Raw genomic sequence first — 20329 nt, 5'->3', positions numbered from 1 at the left:
CACCAGGGTTGCCGGTTCGATTCCCACATGGGCCAGTGGGCTGCGCCCTACACAACTAGATTGAAAACAATGACTTGACTTGGAGCTGATGGGTCCTGGAAAATCACACTGTTCCCCAATATACCCCAGTAAAAAATTTAAAACCAAAAAAACATAGCTGAGTCCTAAAAACAAGCTGAAGTTTGTGGAAAATATTATGGATTCTGTTTTGCAGGGGTAGAGGGTGCTTACATTTGAAGCAAGACTTAGTAAGAGATAAGACCAGTGGTTAAGAAAGATATTGTAATGTTAAATAACAAAACGCTTCACTTAAATAGCCTCTATAAAGGAGAATGATTTTTCACAATGGAAATGTTTTACCCCCAAAATATAAGTTTAGCCCACGAAAGTGAGGAACTAGGAACAAAATGCCAAACTTCTTTAAGCAAATTCAATTTAAAGTCTTAAAAGTAGTAGATGTTTCCTAGAAAAAAAAGTAATAGTCAAAAGGGGCCAGCTTGCCTTTACTAAACTTCAGTTACCCCCAAATGACCTCTTTTTCTTATTAGGTAGTGTTATTAGTCTGCCAGAATAACAAGTGAATACTTTTAGAGTACAGACTACAGAACCACTCTATAACCTCTGATTTAGTAATTCACCTGCAGGGAATTGTTATTTATAACAAAAAGTAGGAAAATATATCTTAAAATGGGAATAAAAAGCACATCATAGTTCTTTCAATATATTAGAATACTATAAGACTATTAAAATCTATGTTAAGAGGAAGAAATTTTATACGATATAAGCAAAAAGAAATACTTAAAAAAGGATTCCAATTGTATAAAACATGCAAACATTTGCTGGTGTTAAGAGAGAGTTTTGAGTAATGTGAACACTTAGATAAAAACCAGGGTTTGTTTAGCAGCAAAAGTTCAGTTTCATAATTCAAAGAAAAGTCATTAGTATGAAACAATTGCAGGAGGGAAGAAAAATGGATAGAGTTTAAGCTGAAAAAGATCTAGGAATTCTAACAGACTATATGTGCAATTAATGGTGTAATGTACCTGAAGTGAGAGTTTATGTAATTAGGCTGCATTATTACCATCATAATGTCTGGAACAAAGGAGACAGTCCCACAATGCTGAGCACACCTCTCAAATACTGTGATTAGTTTAAGTATATCACATTAAGAAAAGTCATTAGCCAACTAGAAAACCTACAAAAGAGGAGACCAAAACTTTGTCATATAAGGAAAAAGAGTGAAACAACTGTGGATATTAAATGTGAGAAAAAAATATGGAGAAGACAATATAACTACTTCAAGTAGTCATCTGAAGAGCTGTCATTTGAAAGAGTATTATCGTGTGTTGGTTCAAAGGGCCAAATTAGACCTTTAGTCGGAAATTAGAAGAAGATAGACTTTGGGTCAATCTTCTGGCAACGTGAACTTTTAAACAATGGAATAGATTTCTATATGTAGTAAATTTCCCTTCTTTATAAACATTCAAGTAGATACCAGATGACTATCTGGGAGAGTGTTAGAGAGGAAAAAAAAAATTTTTGCTTGAGGTGACAGGCTGGTTTCGATACTACCCAAGGCTCCTCACAACATCTGGGAACTTAGGCTATAAAGTTTTAAAAAGTGAATTCATGTGAAAGACTAGGTTAAACCATTAAAATTCATTACATAGAAATAAAAGCATACCTTGGCCCAGGTTTTGGAATTTTGCCAGCCTTGAGCTCATCAATAATTTCCTCAATATCCTTAGGTGTCAGATCCTCCTGCAAAAAAACATATTAAAATAGTCATATTAAAATTTAATCTACTATTACAATCTGTGTAAATCCCTAATATCACTTGGTTTATTATCTCTGTCAACTCAGAAGTTAGTAACCAAGGTAGCAGCAACTGAGTAACTCCCATATATAGTATATATTGCTAAATGCAATATTCAGAGCAGTAGCTGAAGAGGTAATACACACAGTGCTTTGAAGTGAAACAGTTCTGCATTTGAGTCCTGGCCCTAACACTTACTAGCCAGTGATCTTAGACACGTTACTTATCCTCCCTAAGTTTGTTTCATTTGTAAACCTACGTCAGAGTTTTTCTGAGGATTAAATGAGAAAATATATAAAATAGAACAGTGCTGTGATACATGTTCAACAAATGCTATGTCTTTGAAGAAACACTGAGGTGGAAAAATAGTAGTTAGCACCAGCTAACTTAAAAGTAGATGCCTAATATCCATCCCTAACCTCAAGGTCTAATACCCCAGCGGTATCTTCTTTCTTTCCCAGGTGAAATTCACCGTGTTTCAAAATTCACTTAAATTTTGAAGGAAGTGGTTAAAAAAATTCTTTTGACACATTTATTTTAATGATCCTGAGCCTCCAATCCCCATTTCAACCAGAACAGCCCCTATATTTTATACACTGTGCACTGGTGTAAAATTTTTACCTCAAGAAAGGGTTCTGTTATTTAAAATAACAAATACAATTAAAACACATAAACTCACACCCTTGTGTGACTAGCTGCTGCAACCTAGGTTTAATCAAAAGACAATCAAAACAGAATGAGCAAGATTAAACAAAGAGAAAAATGCCTAGCCTACATTATATCCCCTCTCCCATCCAAAACTGTTAAGTATGTAACAAAATGTTTTATAGGACCCTAGTACTATGTTAGAGAAATCAAGATTCAATACTTCACTGACTGGCCACTTAAAAGGCCTTTAATATTTGTTGAATAATTAGACATTTATAAAAATAAAAACTGCTTTCAAAGTGCTTAGGGTTTAACTAACAGACGTTCAGAATTTCATAGCTAAAAGAAATCTTTAAACTCATCTAACGATATTATTCCTCCCCCAACTCTTTATTATGAGGATTTGAAAACTATACATGAATACACCCATATTCCTATCACCTAGGTTTAACAATTTTTAATTTGCCTTATTTACATTATGTACAAATATGTGCTTTTTTTGGCTGTACCATTTGAAAGCAAGCTGCAAACATTCTGACACTTCACCCTTAATACTTCGCCAGGCACCTCCTAAGAATAAGAAAATTCTCTTAAATAATATGATTCCATTACCACACCTAATTAACAATAATTCCTTAATACAATCAAATGTTAAGTCTATATTCAAATCTATCTAACCATCCTCAAAACTGATAGGTGTTTTTTTCCTAAGCACAATCCAATCAAAAGTTTATGTGACTATTTTATTTTATCCACTCATCAACTGAGATCTGTAAGTTAACTGCCTTGCCAAAAACCATACCATTACAAAGAATTTTTAGTTCTTGGATAAATCTGTACGCTATTATATTTAGACTTACAATGCTTCATACAAAGCCTTGACTGTCTAATTCCTGCTTAAATTGAGATCTTCATTATTATGGGTAAATTATAAAAATATGGAAAAGGGAAAGCTGATGCCATATTTTTAAAAGACTTTTTTTAACTATGGGAAATAGGTAAGGTAAGAAATTTAAATTACTGATCATTAAAATGAAGAAAATCACTACAGAGAATGAAAATACCTTAGAAATCTAAAAGGCCAAAGAAATCAAATTTCAACTCAAAAAAAACAAAAGAAAACAACAAAAAAATCTTGTACATATCCATTTGAGGCATTATGGCAGAATAACTACCCTGATTGAACTTCCTGTTGTAACAACTACAAATACTAGGTAAAATAAAAAACAAACAAAATTTTTTAAATTGCACCAATACACTGACAGAAAAGTAAGTACCCAGAGGCCAAAACTGAACCCAGGTAAAGAAGTGGAATACCAAGCAAACTTGACCTCAGGGTTTCATAGCCTAGAGGAGCAAGGTTCAAAGCCCCGGGCCACAAGAGACATCCAAATCACATGAAATTAAGGCTCCAAAAGCTATACCCTCAATATAAGGGTAACTAGATATTAAACTGTCCCTCAAAAAACTGCTAGCCTGGAATCTTATGCATTGAAGGAGATGGGGAAGGTGTAAAGAGAGGGGCTTTCTTTGGGGCCTGTAGCATTTCCAGGAGCAAAGAGAGTAGCAAAGCAAATCCCTTCTTGAAGAATCCACCTCTAATACAGGTCTCAAAAAATTTTCCATAAACAAATTTCTAAGAAGTATGACTTAACAAGATACTGTAAATGAAAACCATAATATAATTAGGGTAGCAGGCAATTGAAAAAATAGAAAACTCCAGACACCTGGATATTAAGAACACTTCTAAAAAACATAGGTCAAAATGCAAATTAAAAAATATTTAGACCTAAGTGATGAAAATATTAATCAAAACTTGTGAGATCTGGCTAAAACAGTATTAGCATGGCTGGATACATATATTTGAAAAGTTTAAAAACATGTACAGAAAGAATACACACTAAATTTATGATAGTGGTAACCTCTGAGAATGACTGGAAAGGAATAGGATTTTTGGTAGCGGTGGGAATAGTTTAACTACTACATCTATAACTTATTTCTACAAATAAAAATAATAATTATTATTTTTGGTAGGGGTGGGAATGATTTATCTACTACATCTGTAGCTTATTTCTACAAATAATAATAATAATAAATTTACTGAAGTGCGGGAAAACATTATTACTGTGAAGTCTTGGTGGTTATTTTCTATATTTATATGTAAATTACTACATTTTTCATAATTTAAATGTTTTAAAAATGTATCAGTATCTCCTGCAATTAAATGCAAAAATGTTTAAAGATAATTTTTAAAAAAAATATCTTCTGGTGGACAATAATGTGGAAGCTAAAGCTGACGTATTTTTATGAAAAGTTTTCTATTTGATTTTTAATAAACTTTGGAAACCAGAAAAAAAAAACCTTCTGGATATGTATGTCATATTTAGAAGAATATATCCATATTCCTCTACATGAGTAATTCAGAAACCAACCTGTACAAAATGGGAAACCAAAGATGTTAAATATGACATCATACAACTTCATAGTAAGTGAAATACTCACATAGTAGTTGTCATTTATTTGAACCATTGGTGCGTTTACACAGGCCCCTAAACATTCCACCTCTATAAGAGTGAAAAGTTTGTCAGATGTAGTCTCCCCAACCTTTATTCCTAAAAATATAAATGATCACCATGAGAACCAGGTTATATTTTAATAGCAATGGTTTAGAAGAAAAAAGAAAACAAACCCAACATACTAGAGGTATACAAAAAGTATTTAGAAGCATTAAATTTTTTAAGTAAAACAACTGTATAATTACACTAGAACATTCAAGGATTTCTCAAGTGAACTTGTTCCTTTAAAAACCAAATTTCAGGAGACTCATCAGTGTTTGTTGTCATACAGCAGTGCTTCAGGCTGTATAATTTTCATTTTGTGATAATTAACTTCTAAAATAAGTCATACTATCAGACTGACAAAAACTCAGAAAACTGTTAATGTCACACATTAAGACTGTGAGGAAAACAACTACCCTCACATCTTTAGGGAAGACATTTTGGCAAAATATAGTAAAAATCTGACCCAGCAATTCTACTTCCTGTAAACAATTTCAGTATACAATAGGATAAGTATGCAAAGCTAGGTACACATGAAAGTAACTGCAGAATAACTAAAGTTATAATAGAAAAATGAGGCAGACAAGCATGTTGTAGCCAAAATAAAGTACAAAAAGCAAACACAGATGTATTTAAGTATTTAATAATGAAAATAATTAAAATAATGTGAAACCTAAAACTAATATACTCAACTATTATCAAAATTTGTACCTTGTAGGTAGGGTGTGGGATTCTGAACAAACTTCAGCTTTCTGTTTTATATCCTTCAATATTGCCCAACTATATTTACAACATGCAAGCACTTTATATTCAGTTAACAACGAAATTTTTAAAAAAGCACCTCCTTTCACTTCATTTGATATATATACATATGTAGTTATAAATGCAACAATAGCAGTTTTCTGTGGAAAAATACCCTTTTAATTTTGTAAATTCTACTATAATAGCATCATATTTCAAATTTCCCTTCCTGAAGCATTCTTATTGTTCTCAGATCTTATTTTTCCCAAGGCTAGTTTGGAATAACACAAGGACAATATAGTCACTTTTTTACATACCGCAAGATACAACAATGAGTGAAAACTTAATTTTCTAAACAATGAAAACTTTAAAACTCCTAGAAGCTTTTCAAACAAACATGATTAGGAAAAAAAAAGGTGAAAAATTCAGCTTTTGAGATTGAGAACTAAAGAATACAAAATAAGAAGAAATAAAGATAGACAAACAGTAAGACAAAAATTTACTCATGAAATACAGGTCCCGTAAGATGGCAAAAGTTGGAAAATTTAGGTAGAAATAGGTAAACCCTAGAAAGACAATTCTAATTTTCGTGAAAGTTATAAATACAATGTGTCCCATACCAAGTTTTTTCTGAATGGCCTCCAGTATGCTGTCAGAGTTTCGAAGCATGCAAGGTGTAGTAGTGCAGATCTGAATGTGATACTTCCCAACTGGCTTTCGATTATACATTGTATAAAATGTTGCTACTTCATATACTCTCATTGGAGGTACTTGTAATACTTCTGCAACCTAAAAAATTAGAAAATTTTTAAATAACACAATTACAATCTTTAACTGAGCTTTAGGTATGTTATAAAAAGCATATTTCAACATTGCTTGCATTTGGTAAAGACAGAAAAGTTCTCAAAAGCAGCCAAATATACCTGTATTTGATATTTACAAGGTACAAGTCCTTCATTTTTGCATACATCTTACACTTAAACCACACAGAGCCCAGAGGCTAATGGTTACCCACCCCACTTGTCTATGTAAAAAGATCCTTTTCTCTAAATCTTTCAATCTTTCCCTATTAAGAATTTCTACTTTGATCATTCCAATACTTATATTTTATAATTTAAAATTTATAACTGGCAAAAATTTGGTGGCCAAACCCCAATAAATTAAATTATACTTTTCAACTTTTCACCAATTTTTCAAAACAGCCTTGATGTTACTGGTGATATATAGTGTGTGCAAAAGGTATGATGACAGAAAAAAGGTTGAGATTCAAAGTTTACCTACTAGCCTGTATTGGTTTACATATCTATAAACATATACACATACGCACCATTTCCTATTGCAGCATTCTTCACAAAAGCTGATCTTATAGACTAGTACTTCCCTACCTTTCACATCAAAGTATTTACAGAAAATATTTGTTTTGACATTCAATGGGCGGAGGTAGGTTCAAGACCAAGGGATTCATTATCTGAGCCCAACTCTCTTTGTCAGGGCAACTGTGGGAAAACAATGTTATTTTAGCTGTTTGCTAAGGCTGGTCCAGGTGATCAAATATCATTAATCAGGTCTTAAGATTTGATATCTGGCATTCTTAAAAATTATGCATATATCCATGTTTTGACATGGAAGAAGAGCTCATTAAATGGCATTTCAGATGACAAATATGTTGACCTTTCTCATATCAGGGAACCTAAAGGAAACATATTCTCAAAGACATCCAGTAACAGCTCACCTGTGAAAGATTAACTTGATAATGGTCTAGGCTGACAGACCAAATAAAATTTAGAAAATGAAGTCAAAATTCAGAAAGTCAGTCAAGTAGAAAACACTGAATTGGAAATGGTTCCCAGCTCTTTAGCTTAGAAAGCATAACAATTGGAAGAGATCTCCCTAGTTCACAACCTTCAATGCACATGAGGAAGTATGTCCAGAGAAAAATCAGATCTCTTAGCTCGAAGTCAAATATATTTCCCATTATATCACAATGACTTATTAATCATGTGATTCTCCTAAGAATCAAATAATATATGATTTTGTATATCACTTTGTAAATTATACACTGTAACATAATACCATACAAATGTAGTTATATTAATAGAATATGACTAAACTTGATATTTGGATTAGGGCTGAAAACACAATTAGAAAAAATGAATCATAAAGATGTATGAATAGGCTAACTTCACTTAAATGGGTCACCCATAACATTTCTGTAGGTTGTTGATTCCAAGGTGCCATAATCAATTGTTGTATACCATGTAATATATACATTTTTGTTAAAGGTGGTAGCCAAAGATGCAAAATATCAAAAAGATTCACATTAGCTGTGAGCAGATCCTTTTTCCTCGTAATTCTAGTGTTTAAATCACACATTAATTTTCAAAATATCTTGACAGCAAATTATACACATTGGGGATCTTTTATCTTTATTATGGTCATTCCTCTTGAAAGGAGGGTGGGGTGGGGGGGAGGGGTGGGAAGAAAACCTCTTTCACTGTAATGCTTTTACTATTTCCTCAAAGGATAAAAAAAACTCTTCCCTTTCAGTTCTCTGCATTATTAAGGGAACCAACAAAAGCACAAATGCAATTTGAAGAAACATGAATAATTAAAGGACTTCAAACTCTTATATTCTGACATATATATATATATATATATATATAGTGAGTGTCAGAGGAATTTCTACATAAGGAAGTTACCATACACAATCTCTTCTCTTTTTGAACCAAGGCAAAAATGAATTCATTACCTTGTTCATAGCAGAGATGGGCAGCCATCCATTCTGTCTTTGGGCTAAATCCAGGACTGGAAGTACAGCTGCTGCTTTATGCCCTTCTGGATAGTTTTTCACAATCGCCTCTATCCTCTGTATCAAAGAAAAAGCACCTCTTTTTATACATCTGAAAGATAGCTAAATATTTTGTGCTTTAATTATAATTTAGTCATACCTTATAGTTTTCTGGTGTGAAATCAAATGGAGTATCTGGGTTATTCTCAGGTGTATCTCTGTGCTATACAAAGGGAAAAAAATGTTTTCCAAAATTATCAAAATTCCCTCAAAAGGTGAGTAACTTTGCACATTACTATATTATTACTGATCGTTTAATCTTTTAATTTTATTTTCAACATGATATATATCAATCTATCCTTGCATCAAAAAGAATGACTAAACTAATTTTTAAATACACATTTGATGAGTATGATTACCAAAGTAATGTTAGCAGAATTCAAAATTTTAGAAATCACCAATTAATGAGAGAAGTAGCTTTAGGACCAAAAAACAAAGGGTTACCCAACTTGATTAAAGGACAGGATCTGCTAATCTAATTACCAAAACACTACCAATTATTGGAAGCCTTAGGAAATTTAAGACAATTTTGAGTGTGAACATATGCGCATTTTTCCAAAAGACAGTGTATAAAATCGTCAAAGGGACTCAGTACTTTAGCAAAGGTACAAAAGCAGCATATCTATCTTCTCCACATTACAGAAACTAGCCAACAGCAAGAAACTTTATTTTTTTATCCATAAAAGAGTAGGCCCTCTTTAAAAACTGACAAGAAATGGCATGTCAACAGGAAATCAAATGAGTCACATTGAGATTAACACTTACACCGATTAATGTTTTGTATATATGGTCCCTCAGTGTGTTAACTCTCAAGAGTTCTTTTTTTAAAGACATAAAAGAGGAAAGAAAATGGAAATTTTGGACAATGATCTCAAATATGTGGCAAATCTGATGTTTTTAGACAAAGATGATAAAATGTAAAGCTGGAGTCTATCAATAGTACAGCTAAGTTACTTATTAAGATTCAGCCTGGAAATAACTCAGTGTACAAAACTATACCACTAACTCTAAATCATATAGGTCCACTAAATTGCCTTTAAACACCACCAGATTAATCCCTGAACACTGTAACTTATCAGAGAAAGGAGATACATTATCTTATCCTTTCTGAATTGTGCATTTAAGCTGTGCATGAACTCCCTGACCTCTCCCTATAGTTAAACCCTGAAAACCAAAAATGCAAAGGCCAACTATCAATGTATACATTCTATTGCTAAAATCTATGAGTTTCAAACTAGTGCCGTTTTGGAATTCCCCAAGTTGCAGCCTCAGAATCTTCAGTGAGCCAACATGACTAATTTTTAAGAACCCAAAATGTAAAATCAGATTAGGGCTCACAGTAATTTCACCAAATAATAATCTAAATTCTTATTCCCAGAGTTGCCCTGGTATCAATTTAAACTTGAGATGTTCAGCTGAAACCACACGTCTTTTGAAATGCAGTAAATTCATTTAGCTATACTTAAATTTCCACAATGGCCAGGATACTCCAAAGAAATTGGTATTTAAGGTATTTTTGAATTATTACAACAGATTTACCCAAATCTCCAAGTTTTTTAATTCTGAAGAAATCTAAGTAATTACTTACCACAAATAAAGCTCCTCCAGCTCCATTTTGCACTGCTGTCTTATGCAAATTCCTTATATGTCTTCCCTAAAATTTTAAGAAAATTTAGTAAATCACAAACCTTAAGAAATTTTCCATATGGAAATACTTTAAGATCCGTAACTAAAAACAACAGAATCAATTTACAGAAGTAAAAGATCTTAAGAGATTTGGTTTACTACCCTACACGTGCCCATTCTATTTCAGGAAAGGAATAAAAAATGGAGATCCAAAGGTAAGGTTATATTCACTTGCCTAAGGTCACACATAACAGTCAGTGGAAGAACCAGGACCATAACCCAGATCTCCTGAGTTGTGTATCCTTTCTACGATACTCTGTTGGCACACATTTGGAGAGTTAATGTAATGATAGTCTGTTGGCTTACATCTGGAGAGTTAATGTACCATTAACTTACTGCCTTTCACTTTTGTCTGAATCAAGCTGGATCCCAGCTTTCATTAAGTGTGGACCTTCATAAACATGTTTTCATTCTGTACAAATGAGTCATATAATCTGTACAAATGAGTCAACTATATCCTCCTTTTCAATTCTTTACTAATTTTGAAACTCCAGCCATAACATTAGTTCCAGAAAGCTGCTTATGATGCTATGTAGACTGACCATACTCAATTGTTTTGAAAGGAACCATTTGATTACCCTTCCCACCTCATTTCATTTTTCTTTGCCCTGTTGCTCCTCCCCCCATTCCTCCGTTCTCCACCCTCACCGCCTCCCAAAAGCAATTCAACTATTATTCAGACAGAAATCCTGTGATTTCTGGTTTCACCTAACCATAGATGGCAGAACACTGGATTAAACCAAGCATAGACTGGCAAAGAGTTGGACAATTCAAAGGCGGCAAACGTAACAGAGAAGGAAGTAAAGACAATAATAGAACATAATCATGTTAACTTTCCCCTAGATCCAAAAATAATATTTCCATTAAAGAAATAAGTTTACATAGAACATTTCCTTTAATTAACAAGAAAAGACTCAGGTACAGAATGTGACACACAGGTATAAAACATGGGAGTGATAAATATCAGTTTCAGGATAATAGGGGAGGGGAGAATTCCATCAGCTAGTGGTACACAGGGGGCTTCGACTGTGTTGGTTTTCTTTCTTAGGCAGCAAGTGGATACCCAGTGTATTGTATTTTTTCTTTTTTTTGTGTCTGAAATATAAGTTTTTTAAAAAGAATCAACACATATCAAGAAGGCAATTTATGTTCTTATACTTTCATTCAATTTCTCCCAAATTGCTTCAGGATTATCTGTAAATTAAATATAAGGTTATGGCTATATCCCTGATTTGTCTGTCCAGAACAAGGACTGAGAAAACATAAAACTAAGGCCACAATTCCCAAATAATACTGTAAGAACAATATCAGCATAAAGTTTTGAAACATTAACTAAAACTAAAATTTAGAAGACAGCACCTGCATCCACTTTACCTGAGAAGATACAGTATATATTTTTTAAATCAAAGAACAATTTTTGCTCAGTAACATTAGTGAGTTAACTAAATTGTGAGAGAAAACAAAGGACTTCATAATAAAATAAGGATTAATTTAAGAGTAAGAAAAGTATCCAATCCTTTCTTAACTTCTGAACCCTAACATTTTTCTGTTTACTGGCTTTTTATCCATTTCCTCAGAGTGGGTGTTCTCAAGGCTCTGTTCTGTCCTATGTTCTTTATTCTATAGATCTTTTGCCCGAGAGCTAATCTGTTCTCGGCTATTAACTCTATGCTGATGACTTGAATCTTATACACATTTAGTAACAAAAAGTTAACAGCTTGAATAGATCATAAATGCACATAAATGAGAAAAATGAGCAAATATGAACAAAACTATCACAGAATTCAAAGTTAATAAACTTGTAATCCCAACTATCAAATTAGCAGATTTTTAAAAAATATAATTCAATTCTGTTGAGTGTATGGAGAGGTGGGCATGCTTATACATTAGGTAAAAATTGATGGTCTTTTAGGATAGCTAATTGGCATGGTGTATGGACACACTAAAAAAAGTTTCCATCTTTTAGCCTAGTAATTCTACTTTAGAAATTTATCTTAAAGAGTAGTATGAGGACAATAGTTTATATAAAAATGTTTTCTGTAATGTTTGTTATAGCAAAACACAAGCAACCAAAAAGCCTAGCACCAGGAGGTTTTAAATAAATACTAACAATTCCAACAAAAATAATATTATGTAACTAAATTATATTTCCTAAATATAATAACATAGAAAGAAGTATTTGTGCCACAGTCATAACTGGAAAATAATGAGGGTTAAACAAAATACACAAAAAAAGCATAAACTGCCATCCCAATTATAGTCACTATGGACACTAATGAAAAGACTGGAAGGCTGTAACAATTAAAAGGACTTATCTGTTATTCATAATAACAAGATTATAAGCACCTCTTATTTTGTTTTGTTTTTTACATTTCTCTCTACTTTCCAGGTTTCTTATTTAGCATGGATTAACCGACAAACTGAAAAAAACAAAAAACTCATTTAAAACAAAACTTTCATTAGGTACAAAACTTACAACCTCCACTGTTAATCTTATTTCTCTTTCCGATTTCCCTGTACATCAAATTAAACATCACCAATCTCTAAACTAGAATGGCTTCAGATTTGGGTCAATATTTGATCCCCTCCTCATTATTCCAGGATGTGCCACATACTTTTATTTAACTTTAAAAAATACAGAGATAGAGTCACTGTCAACTGACACAAAAGAACAGATTTTACTGTTTCTTGCATTTACACATAATTATTTTTATTATTTGTATCTACATAAGACTGTCAATTTTTCTGGTGAAAGTGTATTTTAGATAGTTGAAAAATACCACTTCCTTTCTCTCCACTGAAATTAACATATAAATTTCATTTTTACCTAAAGTGGGGAAAGAGGAAGAAGTAGTGCTGGTATTTTCCATGGGTCTCGGGTTTCTGCACATCTTCTGAGCAGAGGCACTAGGCACTAACAGTTTTTGTTCCAGACTATCTTTTCAAGGAGTTTTGTAGAGAATGTCTCACTCTGGGGAAAGGTTGGGCAAGTTTTCTTGCAGCTGGGGTTGGGGTCCTCAGTGTGATGCACTACAGTCACCTGGGCTGCTCCATATCACTCCCAAGGGATTCGAGGGTCAAAGGGAACCAACATGAACATGAAGCTCATGCTACCTCCTGTGCCCTGAGTAATAAAGTTCTCTCTGACCCAGGAATCTCAGCAAGCATCCATGAAACTGAGGCCAGTTAACTTGTTAGCTTGCAAGTAGAATAAAATCTCACCGCCTTCAGTTTTTTGTTTTTTTTTGTTTTTAACTGAGCAATACTGGGGAACAGTGTGTTTTTCCAGGACCCATCAGCTCCAGGTCAAGTCGTCGTTTTCAATCTAGTTGTGGAGGGTGCAGCTCACTGGCCAATGTGGGAACTGAACTGACGATGTTGGTGTTATGAGCACTGTGCTCTAACCACTGAGCCAACTGGCCTCCCTCTTAGAGCCTTCAATTCAGTTCCTGACAAGGAGGTCAAAATCTATAAATACCCCCATCTCCATGTTCTAATAATTTTTTAAATTATAGAAAATAATTATAATATAGAGAACACCATATAAAGAGCAAAGGAATAAGATGAATATAGAGACTTAAATTATAAAAGAAACCAATTTAACTGTGTCTAGAGAATGGGACCAAGGATCTGGAGAGGGAAGAAAATTTACTCTTTAATACACACAACACCTATTTATCATAATATATATCATTTATCTCTATTGCTCACTCCTAATATATTTTAAATTTACTATTATATATGTCGGGGGTGCCAAAAAAATGTATACACATTTTAAGAGATGTTAACACTTTGGTCAATGTTGCTCAAGCAGTAGTTCGCCGTAATCAGAAGTGTCTGGACGCTGATGGTAACCACTTTGAGCACCTCTTGTAATTGCAGAAGTCAAACTTGTATTCATCTTTTGTTATCGGTAGATATTGAATATTACAATTTTAATAGTTTTCCATTCTTAAAATGTGTAACACTTTTTTGGCACCGTGTGTGTGTGTGTGTGTGTGTGTGTGTGTGTGTTTCCCCTTGCATACTGTTTGAATTTTGGGCCATGTATACGTATCAATCACATTTCAATTTTTAAAAACCAATGAAGTCTTTAGTCTTTTTCCTCTCTTACTACCACGACTCTATTTCAGGCATCATTTCAGGTCTGTGCATTACTCTTATCCGTTTTCTAGCTGACCCTTCCCCAATCCAAATCATCCTAATGTTACCAAACTAATTTTAAAAATACTGTACTGTTGATGGTCACTGTGATGTTGAAAAGGACAGATACCAAATAGGAAGTGTCAATTTCATCGTTTCTAAAAACCAAATTTTTCACATTCTAACACCCCAGAAATTGGGCTGTATCACTGGTATCTAAGATTCCATAAATACCCTACGTGCAGAGAAACAATTTAGCTAAATTGTAAAAGCCCAGCTCCACAGCCACTTTCCTCATGTGTAACTGGAATAATACTATTAGGTTGGTGCAAAAGTAATTGCGGGTTTTGCAATTTTTTTTTTTAACCTTTTAAACTGCAATTACTTTTGCACTAATTTAATAATAGATTGTGATTATTAAGAGCGATAATCTTAATAAAGTGCTTAATACTTTGCCTGGCATGCAGTAAATACTGTATTACTATTACTTATCATTAACTATTATTAGAAGTAGTCCATGTCAGGCACTAAGCTTTTTACATATTATTTAATACAACTTTCATAAAGGGTGGTTATAGAGATTTAAACAAGTTATGAACACTTATCAAGGTCACACCACTTGTGCCAGAACTCACATTAGATCTTAGGGCTAATGACAACAAAGGTCATGATCTTATTGTTAGCCCCTTAAATGAAACTATCTGATATCACAGCTCTAGAAAAAACACATTAGAAATGGAAAGGCGGCCTCCCTTGGCTCACTACACTCCTATTTAGAGAGAGAAGAATGCATGTGCATGCTCTTTTTAAAACAAGCTATTTCCTGTATTAAAAAAAAATTTTTAAACAGTAAATGCCACTCTTTTTGATTCCTACAGAAATCCTAAATATGTATACATTATTAACATAGCATTTGAGCACCCTAACTTCAATGTCTGAAGCCCGGTTCTTCAAAATAGTAGAAAAAGGACTCAGATAATTTGCATATAAAACAAAAGCAAACAAAATAGTAGAAAAAGGACTCAGATAATTTGCGTATAAAACAAAAGCGCTGGATAAATAGCAGCGCTCTTTTTTTTTCATTTGGCATAAACTTATTCACAGCAAGTTAGTGCATGGCCGTTTTCAAAGCTGCTGTATTTTGGATATTTTTAAGAACTTCACCTATTTTACATTCCTTATAATGTTTACATCAAACACTTTCAATAAAGAAATAAATAAGATATCAAGTTTAAATTAACATCCTTACACTACTTAATGGACCATCTGAATTCAGTTTCACTTTAAAGAGGCATTCCAGGACCAACAGGTCTTAGAACCAGAAGAAAACAATTTAGCTGCGTAGCTAGGCTGGACTGATTGGAAGAGTAAACTAAGCTTTACCCTGTCACCCTTTAGACTCTGAAACGTCTGTATGTACTTCAATGAATTCCAACTGAATTCAGTGAACTCCAAATGAAAATTCAAGTAATTTTTTTAAATACACAAGGACATTATCTAATATACACCAGAGAATTCATAGTGGGTTCCGTTTCTAGCTTATTCTTTTTTTTTTTCAGTGTTTCAGAAGGAACAGAGATTTACAGCAGGCAAATAGTGGCAGTGTTTTCTTTGGATTCAAGTAACCTTGAGTACTTCAACATGTCTTTTTTGACTCCTCAAAAACCTATGGTTAGTTATTTCCATTTTACTCTTAAAAAACAGGTTCGGAAACAGTAATCTGCCCTACACCACGCAATTAGTGACAGATGGATTCTGAGCCCAGGTCATTTGAATCTGAGTCCTCTGCTCTTTCTGCTCACCCTTCTCTCTTATCACCATTTGCAATATCAATACCAATAGCTCAAGGGACAAAAATTTAAATTTTCTATTTCTCCACCCACTCCCCAAGAATAGGATTTTTTTCCCCATGTTTTCTTCTTTTTAATTTCATCTGTTGTTCGACATTAATATTCTCTAACTCTGCTCACCTTTCAGTTCTGTCTGACATTTCAACTATAAAAGGCTACATCCAGCCAGGGGGAACTTAATTAATAAAACTGTAAAACAAAACTGACAGAATTATTAACCTAATTAATCAGAAAGACAGGACTAAGGCCAGGCTACTGAAAAAGTCTGCTCCTTTATGAGCAATCAATTCAGGCAAGGAATATACCTTTCAGACCACCCCAAACATTTATAGTTAAAAATCCCCAAATATGTGTGCACCTGCACAGGGGTCACAACTCACATGTGAAACATATGATGAAGAAAAAGTGACACGGGTTCCTTCTGTACATTTTTCCCTCTGTTCACCAGTACCTACTTGCTTATTACCTACAGCCTCCCCCAACATCAGCTCAAGCAAAGACCATTTCTTACAGCTGTCTAGAGCCAAGATATGCAGAGAAAATTAAAGCTCCCTTAAAAGTCTTTGTCCAAGATATAATGAGTAGATATTTTTACATTTTAAAAAAATCTTTGACAAACAAGTTTTTTAATGAATTTTAGTTTAATAAAGTAGATGATGGGTTTATATTAACTGTGAAATCTATTTCAAGGATGAAAATAAACACAAATGCTTACTCTGCCTCCGATACTGTGCTACAAAGTTTACAAATACTGTAATTCATTTACTCAGTACCAACCAAATTGGTTTACAACATTTTTCATAGTCTAAAACATACTAAAAGCCCACCACAGTGTTAGGGTACTATACAAAGCAAGCAAGGAATCAATGAACTAAATTAAAATCTGCATGTGGGATTCCATTAGATAAATTGAGGATATTCTATTCTCCAAGAAAAATGATACTTGTCTAGCCTGATAGACCAAATAAAATTTAGAAAGTGAAAAAAAAAAAAAGAAGTATAACAGAATCTTCGCAATAGTCAAGTAGAAAATGCATCCCCTACATCACACAGCTAAAATAAATGAAAAGTCAAACATAGGTTTTCCTGACTTGAATACATGCCTTAATCACTAAAATTAAGTTTTGTTATATTTGCAAATATACATAAAAGGGCTTCTACAAATGTCCTCTAAGTAAAGTTCCATCAATAATGTAAAAATGTTCATTCAAATTAAAGAAATATAAGTGATTTTTTCCCCTAGCACTATGAGAGAATTAAGTAAAATTTGGCCAAATTTTCTACTATAGAAAAGCTACACAGACAGCCCAGGTATTAAAGGAGCATTACAGATTAAGATAACCATATTAACAGCAATAATAGTAATAATTATTTTCAGCCACCTTGACCAAACAACTTAAAGCATTCTTTAGATATCTAAAATCCAATACACATACCAACAACACTCAACTGCCCTAAGAACAGAAATACTTCAGAGAAATGAAATGTCCAAATATTAGTCAGTGGACCTAGGTTCAGGCTCATCTTCACCAATTACTGTAACCTTGGGAAAGTTACTCTTTCTCTTCATGGTATGCTCATCTTTAAAGTTACAGCAGTACCTATCTTAAACTGTTAAAGATTAAATGAGATAGTGCTTAGAACATTATCATTATAAGTATTCATGTGTTAGTCACTATTATTATTATTATTATTGGAGTTATAATTAACTAAGTAACACTTCAGTTGCACTTTTAGTAAAGTGCTTAAGTAACATTTTAGTTTCCAATTATCTTTTATTCTTGTGTCCTAAAATGCTACTGAAGGAAATAAAAAGGCCAAACAATGGGCCTCAATAATCTCAAAAACGGAGAACCTAAATAATTGAGTTGATTACAAATATTCATTTTCAAAAGTTTAAATGATTTTGAGAGCTTTTACCCTAAATAATTAACTAGTCAAACTTAAACACAACTTTTTTAAATGTGGAAATCAAACACAAACAAATGCTGTATACGTTTAAATTGCCTTATTTCTAGTCCTACGACTAATACTCAAATAAGCATATATTTATTTAAAATTTAATAAATCTACCACTATTAGGAGCGCAAGTATCTGTATGTTTCAAATTTTAACATTTTTTTTTTTATTTTTCAGTTACAGTTTACATACATTATATTGGTTTCAGCTGTACTGGTACAAGATCGTAATTAGACATTTATATAATTTACAAAGTGATCAGCCCGATAAACCTAGTACCCATCTGACAGTATACATAGCTATTACATTATTGACTATATTCCTTATGTTATACTTTACATCCCCATGACTACTTTGTAACTACCAATTATTACTTAATTCCTTTTCCATCCACCCCCGCAACCTCCCTCCCATTTGGCAATCATCACAATGTTCTCTGTATCTATGAGTTTATTTGTTTTGTTTTGTTTGTTATTTTGTTCTTTAGATTCCACATACCAATACAAGTGAAATCAAATGACATTTGTCTTTCTCTAACTCCATTCAGCACAATACCCTCTAGGTCTATCCGTGTTGTTACAGATGGCAAGATTTCATTCCTTTTTATGGCTGAGCCAAATATCTGTATTTTTAAAATATCCTATGTGATTCTTTTGATCAAGTTTGGGAATTGTTACTTTATGGTATATGATATCTATATCCTAGCTCACAATTAATGGATGTTATGAATAATCTTCAAAATGCTAATGACTCTAAGAATAACAAATGCTAGGCATCTTTTCCTACTCAGGATCTTTGGAAGTACTGAGGAATATTAAGGAATAGTCAGTGACAATAAGGAACTATCTTCTCCATACCTCAAAATATTAGACATGTACTACGTATCATTACAAATATAACCATCTGAACATAGCATGACATTATTTGTATTTTTCAAATTGCATACTTTTCTTTTTCACAGCACTACCATGATATCCCCTTAGAATCAAAATTGCATTCTTTTGACTTCACAGTATTTTCTTTAAACATCAACTACTATTTTGTAATTGAGTTAACAAGTCTTTCTACTCATTCATTCTTCTTTGTGATTTATTCCTCACTTCCTCTTTCTGAACCTTCTCCTCAGGAAGCCAAAGTATTGTAAGTCTAACCTCATTCAGGAGTTGAAACACTCACTGGATTTCAGTTACCATTTTAAGACTACTTTGACTATCAATATTCTACCTTGATTATGTTGTTCTTAAGGGGAAGAATAAAATCGTGTGCAGTATTCCAAGTGCTGTATTATAAAATGGTTAAGACAAGGATAAAATCATGTTCTGCTATTGACTCTGAATAGTCTAACATGTCTGTATTTTACTATCATCACATTAAACTGATGTTAGTAACGTCTTTTCAGGATTGCAAATCATGGCTCAGGACATCAGAACCTTAACTTACAAGGAAATTTTTCAAAATTTCCCAAAATGTATACTTTTACTACCCTGATAAAATTAAACTTAATAACCATCATAGCTATGTAATTCTGCAGTTTAATCCCAAACAATTGCTTCTCTACAGAAAGAACTGACATGTACTCTACAAGTAGGTAGGTTTTGTACCCTTTTACCTCTGAAACTATCAAGTAAGTTCGCCTACTATACTGATCCCCACTTCTTTATGCAGAGAAACACGATTTTATAATTACTTTTTCTTTCCTATCTTTATGTGAACTTGCTATTCATGACTTAAAAAATTATAATAATGAAAAACTCCCCAAGTTCCCTTTTCTCTCACTTACTCTCTCAATGTAATCAGTCACCAAGTCCTACCCATTCTACCTTAACAACTTTCAAATTGCTTTCCTGCTACTTCAGTTTCCTGCGACTCTCCCCAGTTCCAACTCTTCTCATTTCTCTCCTAGATTGCTGCAATAACCTTCCAATCTCACCTTCTCTACATATCCTGAGATTTTGTCCTAAAACTATGATGGGGTAGGGGGAGGAGTTGGTGGGAATCAATCTAACTGTGCTACTCATCTACTTACAATTGTTCACTGCCTACAGAATAAAATCTAAAGTCTGTGGTATGACATACGCAT

The 20329-nt window shown here is 33.2% G+C and overlaps 1 protein-coding gene across 1 annotated transcript in view; it reads right to left on the bottom strand.

The window, feature by feature from the left end:
- Nucleotides 1–20329, bottom strand: part of NDUFV2 (NADH:ubiquinone oxidoreductase core subunit V2) — a 31207-nt gene that overhangs the window by 4972 nt on the left and 5906 nt on the right. Inside the window, exons 2-7 of the mRNA XM_081079024.1 lie at nt 10200–10265; nt 8712–8774; nt 8513–8629; nt 6384–6552; nt 4967–5076; nt 1685–1761 (exon numbers count right to left, since the gene is read on the bottom strand). Of these exons, the coding sequence (XP_080935150.1) occupies nt 1685–1761; nt 4967–5076; nt 6384–6552; nt 8513–8629; nt 8712–8774; nt 10200–10265 (602 nt within the window). The remainder of the gene's footprint in view (nt 1–1684; nt 1762–4966; nt 5077–6383; nt 6553–8512; nt 8630–8711; nt 8775–10199; nt 10266–20329) is intronic.

The sequence above is a fragment of the Rhinolophus hipposideros genome (assembly GCF_964194185.1).
Source record: "Rhinolophus hipposideros genome assembly, chromosome: 17".
In the NCBI taxonomy this organism is placed as follows: domain Eukaryota; kingdom Metazoa; phylum Chordata; class Mammalia; order Chiroptera; family Rhinolophidae; genus Rhinolophus; species Rhinolophus hipposideros.
Note: the sequence above shows the minus strand (reverse complement) of the source record. Positions and strands in the feature narration are given on the sequence as shown.